The sequence below is a fragment of the Miscanthus floridulus genome, chromosome 8, assembly GCF_019320115.1.
Source record: "Miscanthus floridulus cultivar M001 chromosome 8, ASM1932011v1, whole genome shotgun sequence".
Classification (NCBI taxonomy): Eukaryota; Viridiplantae; Streptophyta; class Magnoliopsida; order Poales; family Poaceae; genus Miscanthus; species Miscanthus floridulus.
In genome coordinates, this window is record NC_089587.1 from 125515066 (window position 1) to 125522489 (window position 7424).

General features: G+C 47.7%; 1 protein-coding gene across 1 annotated transcript; it reads left to right on the forward strand.

Moving 5' to 3' along the window:
• Nucleotides 1-2449: 2449 nt before the first annotated feature.
• LOC136473490 (uncharacterized) lies at nucleotides 2450-4072 on the forward strand. Its single transcript, XM_066471128.1, has 3 exons — nucleotides 2450-2895; nucleotides 3011-3390; nucleotides 3485-4072. The coding sequence occupies exons 1-3, from the start codon at nucleotides 2725-2727 to the stop codon at nucleotides 3978-3980; spliced, it is 1047 nt and encodes a 348-aa protein (XP_066327225.1). The 5' UTR covers nucleotides 2450-2724; the 3' UTR covers nucleotides 3981-4072.
• Nucleotides 4073-7424: the final 3352 nt, after the last annotated feature.

Here is a 7424-nt window from a genome sequence, read left to right on the forward strand (position 1 = left end):
GGAAGTCATCTAAACATAATCTAGTGGCAACTTTCACAAATCGTTATGAAATCATTGCACTATATTAAGCATCACGTGAATATGGCCCCGTTCAGCTTGCTGAAACTTGACTGAAAGTGGCTGAAAAACATTGTTCTGGCTGAAATGTTGTGAGAGAAAAACACTATTCTGGCTGAAAAAAGAAGCCGAACAAGCCGGATGTAAGATAAGCCGAACGAGGCCTATGTATGGCTTCGCAGAATGATTAACCATATACGACAATCTAGCGGTATTGGTTCCATCGAATCACCAAAAATTATCTATTAAGAAAATGGTGCATGCGTTACATAGATGCAAATACGCTAAATCAAAAAAAAGTAATAGAACCAAACATATTGCTCCGAAATTGTTCTATCCTCATGAGGTACAACAAAACAGAAAAAATAACACCTTGCAAACAAAGTCTTGTGATAATCTTGTGAAATTATTCACTAAACCCTTAACACATACTATGTTCCAAAAACTGGTTCATAGTATTGGTATGCGACGACTTTGAGACTTGCAAACATGCAGTAATATTATTGCACTCTTTTTCCTTTTATGAGTTTTTATAAAAAAAACTTTGTCATAATAAGGTTTTTAATAAAGCATTAACTCAAGAACAAGTCATATCAAAGACATTTACCATATGGCTTTAGGGGAGTTATCTCAATTATGGCCCATAAACCATACTATTGTTCTAAACTCACTTGTGGGTTTTTCCTACAAGGTTTTCCAAAGTTTAAAATGGACAATAAATTTATAATATGTCATACCATTACTATTAAACTTTTCACTGGATTCTTTACGACTTCATTTATTACCTCATTTGCCCTATAAGGTTTTTGAAGGATTAAAGCTATTTGATTGATCTCAAAAATGGATCCGGTCAAGGGAAGTATATTGAGAAGCAAATTAACCAATAGGAGAGCAGTGATCTCAATCATCTCCCAGATACACCCACGGATTAGTGACTAGAGTTAGTATTTTTTGCAAAGGGAAAAAGAAATTATATTTAAACTCAACAATGTCCCCAAATTACATATAAAAAATATAAAATAAAAATTAACAATATTCTATCCAGATTCTTCCATTATATTCTTCTTTAATGGCTTTCTTCGATGCAGAATAAAGTCTTGTTGAACACTGAAACTAATTTGCAATCCTTATGATGAATCCAATGATCAACACCAAAATATTGGACATGCCGCATGATCCAACGTCTTAAACCAGTCCAAAACAATCTGAAACGATGAAATAATATCGTCAATTGCATCATCAGGTACAACATAAGTTGCACACTCTTCATCTCCAACCCTTTGGTCTTGTATGCCTGATTTCCTCTACGTAACCATCGATGATGAGATCAATGAACGGGAGTGCCCAGTTGCACCCCTCCTATTGTAGATAATGGCTACAAATTGGCCTCCTGCCGGTGAAACTGATGCCTGTAACACGGTGGCCACATTACGGCAATCACTAGTCATCGCAAGTAATAAGATCTCGACATAAAATCATCTGATTTTTTTAATAAATTTATTTAGACTAAACTCTAAGCAAATTAGATCTAAAAACTACTATAAAAAGGAGATGAGTCCCCTCTTATTCTTGCCACCAACAAACTTGTCGAAGAGGAAGAAAGAGAAGGGCCCTAGACAGCGGTGGTGTCTCACGCGAGTCTCCTGTATCTTTTCTAGTCATTGAATCAGTATTAACCATTGATCTAATCCAGTGATTACTGTTTACTAATGTAAATCCACTGACGTACAGAAATCTATGGTGACTTTTCACAAGGTATATAACCTGGATCAATCAAATCAGAAAATCAGTAAATTCATTTTCTTTCTCTCGTTCTTGATTAGCATACATGAACACCTGTAACCTATTTTTATCTCTGAGTTGTAAATACCAGCTTCCAATTGAAAGCTTATGATCCTTACGCAGACTCTGCTTCTCAAAAGTACATAGAAAAAAGTGCTATTTGGTCTTTGACAATGCGTGCTTGCAAAATGAGTAACAAACATTATTGGTGGTGTTCAGTTATGATTTGGTGTGATGTAGTAAAACCATGATCAATGGGCACTGAAGGGAAGGCCAAACGCATACGAACAAAGAAAACTAAGTCGACAACATGAATCACAAAGAACATCCTGATCGCCTTAAAACTTCAAATAAGATCACAAATTTTAGCCGGCTGACTAATTTCTGCTTTGTTTTTTTTTAACGCCAGAAACTAAGGAAAACGTGCAAATATTTGAACGCGTTCCCTCCTATAGTACTATTCTTTACCGTTCCTCTTCCTCCTCGTGCATTGCCAAATAAAGAGCAGAGGAGATAAAAGGAGAACAGGGCAGATAAGATAGGAACGTAGTAGAAACGTCACCTCTCAATCCGGCATCCTTTTTACAGCCTAGGAGAGAAGAATTGCAAGCACTACGTTGTTCTATCTCTCTTGCGACTTGCGACTTGCATCGATCGACCCCTTTTGAACTCGATCCATCGATCTGATGTTCTGCACTTTCAAGCTGAGGAGCCTCCTCTTCCTCTGGCGAGCCCTGACGCTGGCGTTGGTCTCCTTCATCTCCTATTTCCTCTGGTGATCCATCGCTGTGGCGGCTTGAATTTGGTTCTCCGTTCGCCGTCTGGGATTAGGGTCTTTGATTCCTGTCATGCATCTCCCTCGCCGGTGGAGGGCCGCCGACGACGATGGGATCAACAAGGGACTACTATGAGATCCTCAACGTCGACCGGAGTGTCACCGATGACGACCTCCGGAGGGCCTACCGGCGGCTGGCCATGCGGTGGCACCCCGACAAGAACCCCGCCGGCAAGGCAGAGGCCGAGGCCAGGTTCAAGAAGATCACCGAGGCGTACAACGTACGTGCCGCTGCCGCCCTTCAAATAAAAAATCGTGCACGCAACGGAAGCAAGGATAATCCACCCATGTAATTTTGCTCATTTTTACATGCATGGCTGGATTGGATGATCTCAGGTGCTCAGCGACGCAGACAAGAGGGCGGTGTACGACCAGTACGGGGAGGAGGTGCCGCAGCCCGGCGGCGGCGGCGGTTCCGACGACATCTTCGCCGAGTTCTTCGGGAGCACGCCGTTCACGTACTGCAACACGGCCGGCGGCGGTGGCGGCGGCAACGCGCGCGGCGGGAGGCAGCCCCCGCCGCCCCCGAAGTGGGACAGCGGGTTCGGCAGGGCGTACCGACGCGACCAGGGTGGTGGTGGTGGTGGTGCCGCGTCGTCGACCATGGCGCCACCGCCACCGCCCGTGGAGAGCATGCTGGCGTGCACCCTGGAAGAGCTCTACATGGGTGTCACCAAGAAGATGAAGATCTCCCGGAACGTCGTCGATGCCAGCGGGTAACCAAACTGAAATGTGTAGCATCAATAGCAGGTAGGCAAATGTGTGTGTGTGTGTGTCTAATAATGAATTGATTCCCCGTTTTGAGCGCAGGAGGATGAAGACAGAGTCGGAGATTTTGTCGATCGAGGTGAAGCCCGGGTGGAAGAAGGGCACCAAGATCACGTTCGCCGGCAAGGGCAACCAGCAGTGGAACCAGCTCCCCGCCGACCTGGTCTTCGTGGTCGACGAGAAGCCCCACCCCGTGTACCAGCGCGACGGCAACGACCTGTTGGCCGAGGCCCGGGTGACGCTCGCCGAGGCGCTGGGCGGCACGGTCGTCGTCCTCGCCGCGCTCGACGGCCGCGAGCTCGCCGTCGATGTGGGCGGTGGCGGCGGCGGCGAGGACGAGGACGAGGAGGACGCGCCCGTGGTGTGCCCCGGGTACGAGCTGGTGCTGCCGATGGAGGGCATGCCCATCGCGCGCGAGCCCGGGCGCCGAGGCAGCCTCAGGATCCGGTTCGACGTCGCGTTCCCGGAGCGGCTCACGCGCCGGCAGCGGGCGCAGATCAAGCGCGCGCTCGAGGACAGCACCACCGGCGCCTTCTAGCGATTAGCATCTAGCAATACATGTATCCGCTCCGCGATTACACGGTGGCGTTGTGCTCCTGCTGCATGCGCCTCGAGCCCTCGAATGTGAATGACAGGCGCATATATACACAGCCCTCGTTGGTTTCATCTATGGCTTATTAGCAAGCTAATAATGTTTTTCTCTTACAACAAACCAGCACCAGCCGAATTTATCAACCCAAAAACGAACGAGCGAACAGACCGACAAGCTCAAAGCTGGTTATATGGCAATCCTTTAATAATCTGTTAGATTGGGTAGAACAGACAAACAGTTTTATATTAATCATCACAAAAAAGACAAACATAATACTTCCACCATTCCAAATTATAAGACTTATGACTTTTTTTTTAGATACGTAGCTTTTGCTATGAATTTAGATATACAATATATCTAGATATATAACAAAAACAATATACCTACAAAAGTCACAACGTCTTAACATTTTCAACGTAAATTCGAGGGCAGCATGTATAGGATCCATATAAGAGAATATTCCATAATTTGGGGATAAACTCACTCTCATAAATTAGAGGGACGCCGCTCGTCCTCTCTTGATGTCGTCTCTTTCTCTATCCATACCTTCGTCCCCTTCCTCACGGGTGTGATCACTCCGGCAAGGTAGGCGGGCGAGCTCAACCCTGCTATGAGCTTGGACTTGGCAGGTGAGCGGTTGCGGCTGAGGTGTATCCTGTAGGTCCGAGATCGGTGAGGGTGGCTGTGGAGGTGGCAGATCTGGTAGCTAGGGGCCAGGGGCGGTGGGTCTACCACACTAGGGTAGTGGCACACGATGAGGCTAGAGTCAAGGTAGTGGTTGACAGGCTAAGTGCGCTGTGTAGAAGGAAGAAGCTACTGACAGGATGCCATATGAATGTCTAACGGACCCTAGACATTGATGACTTCTCTCCGCCCTCGTGCATTTTATGAAACACAAAACAAGGATGATTTGATCCCCTCATCTAGACACAGACATAGGATCATTCCATACAACTCATTCTGTCCAGAAAAAATATAATTCTAGCATAGTACCAAGTTAAAGTATCTTAAGTTTGACTAACTATATATAAAAGAGCATCAATATTTAAAATATCAAATAAGTGTTATTCAATTTTCTATGAGATATGCTTTTATAGTATACTTATTTGGCGCTATAAACATATATTTGGTTTAGGTACATTAAAAAAAGTATACCTCAAATTGTATTCTTTTTTGACAGAGGTAGTAGACTAGACATTGCATATGACGTACTTCCTCCGTCCCAAAAAAGTGTTATTCTTGTTTTTCGAGAAATCAAACACTTTTAACTTTGATCAAATATATATTAAAAATATCAACATTTATAATACATAATTAGTATCATTAGATAAATCGTTGAATATATTTTATAATAAACTTATTTTGAGATATAAATGTTACTAATATTTTCTACAAACCTCGTCAAACTTAAGAAAGTTTGATTAGCATGAGTCCCGTAGTGACTCTTTTTATTAGGCAACCACTGTCCTTGTTGATCTTGCCTTTTTGACGGGAATAGCCAAAAGTAGCATATACCATAGGTACTCGCTCGTCTCCCCGGGCATGTTTGGTTGGCCGCACATAGGCTAGCCTAGCTTGTGGGATGCAGTCTTCATGTGTTTGGTTGCCTTAACTTGTCTTAAGGCTTGGGCGGCCAGGTGCAGGCGCACCCCCACAGCCTGCCTCGCAGGAAACGAATTTGGAATCAGTTTCTGGGCAACGTGGCTCGCGTGGGCTGCGTGCTCTTACGTGCAAGAGAGCAGTGATGCAGGTGTCAACGCACATATGGGCAGCCAAACAACTGCTCCATTCATCCTGGCGCTGTAAATCAGAGCAACCAAACAATAACGGGTTGCATGTCCTTAGCCTGGCTAGAGAAGGCCTGTCTGGCCCTCGGCCTACCCGATAATCACACGAGCACTAAGAGCACTATTCTGCCAGTCTGCTATCTTACAACTACGCCCCTCCCCCTTTCTATCTTTACCACGGCCATACCCTCAGCCCCCCCCACCCCGCGCGCACCGGGCGGTTACGCCGACCAGACCAGTCCCTCCCCGCCCTATCTAAGGAGCCGATACCTGCCTAGGCGCAAACGCGAAGCACTGGGAGAATGAAGCGCGAGCTGGGATGCCGCAGTAAGACTGGACCACGATGGCGAAGCTCCTGCACTGAAAACGGTGACGTTCCGGTGAATTACAATAGCGCCGGGGTAAATAGGGTAGCTAGTGAGCTCCAGACACTCAGCACGGAACCAATCGAGGCGGTGGTTCGACCGGAGGCGGCTCAAGCCAAGCTGGCTGCGTGCGCACGGACGGTGCGGTGGTGCATGGCGGTGGCAATGCTACGTCAAGGGTGGATCGGCGGTGGCAGCGACTTGACAAGGGTGCGCAGGGTGATGAGTAGGTGGAGTCCAAGTTGGCGGTGCAACGAATTGAACGCGAGCAGCTCTGGAGAGGGGGCTTGCCATCGACGCATACCGACATAGTCTTATTGACCCGGCGAGAAGGAAGCTCCAAATTGGAGCATGGCACGGCAAGGCTCACTGCAAGCTGGGGTCGGGTGGTTGGCTGACTACACGATAGAGCCATGGGCAAGGTTAATTGGACTGAGGTGCCTCCATTGACCTGAATTGAGAGGAGTAGGTCCGGCGACCATGGCGACAGAGGAACAGGGGACGGCGCGGCAAGGCTTGGCCCGTTGCTGCAGTAGCGTGACGCGGCTATCAATCGGTGCACAATCACGCACGGGATATAGGGCGATGGGGAAACAGCCAACGCGCTCAGGACGATGGGCCGCATGGCCATAATTTGCAAACCGACGACGGTGGCTCGGCCCTGCGCCGTAGAGGCATGGCGCCGGTCAGCGCAGCGTCGCATCAAAGTGGATGTGATGGCAATGCAAGCGGCACAAGCCCACATACGTGCAACTGTGAAGGGTCAGCGGCAGCAGTGGCTGGGCGAGCGGCGGTCGGAGCGCAGCGCGACCGAGGACATAGCTCGACGCGATGGCCAGCAAAGTCACAAGGCTCGCTGGACCCCAGCGTGCGCGTGTGCGCGCGAGTCGCGTGCCAGGGCGCGGCAATGGCGGTGCGGAGCCCACGCGGCGGCACGCATGGGTGCACGCATGGCGAACGGTGACGCCGGTCAAGTCACTGTGCCCACGACCAGACGCTACTACCGTTCGGTAATGTGTCTGTCACGCTTTTTAAAGCGTCCCAAAAATCCATCTCAATGCTTCAATTGCTAAACCAACTATTTAACACTCGAGATGGTATGTCAAGTTACTAAAACAAGCCCTAAGACCATGCCACTACTGAACCCAATTCTCCTATAAACATTCCCAAACTTAGCCTCGTCACACCATTTTCTAACGTAAGAAATTTGGTTAAGTCTCGCTCGAATTTGCGTCAAT

Coding starts and splice junctions, on each gene's coding strand:
- LOC136473490 (XM_066471128.1), top strand. CDS start 2,725: ATGGGATCAACAAGGGACTACTATGAGATCCTCAACGTCGACCGGAGT. Junction 2,896..3,010: donor AGATCACCGAGGCGTACAAC/GTACGTGCCGCT, acceptor GGATGATCTCAG/GTGCTCAGCGACGCAGACAA. Junction 3,391..3,484: donor AACGTCGTCGATGCCAGCGG/GTAACCAAACTG, acceptor TTTTGAGCGCAG/GAGGATGAAGACAGAGTCGG.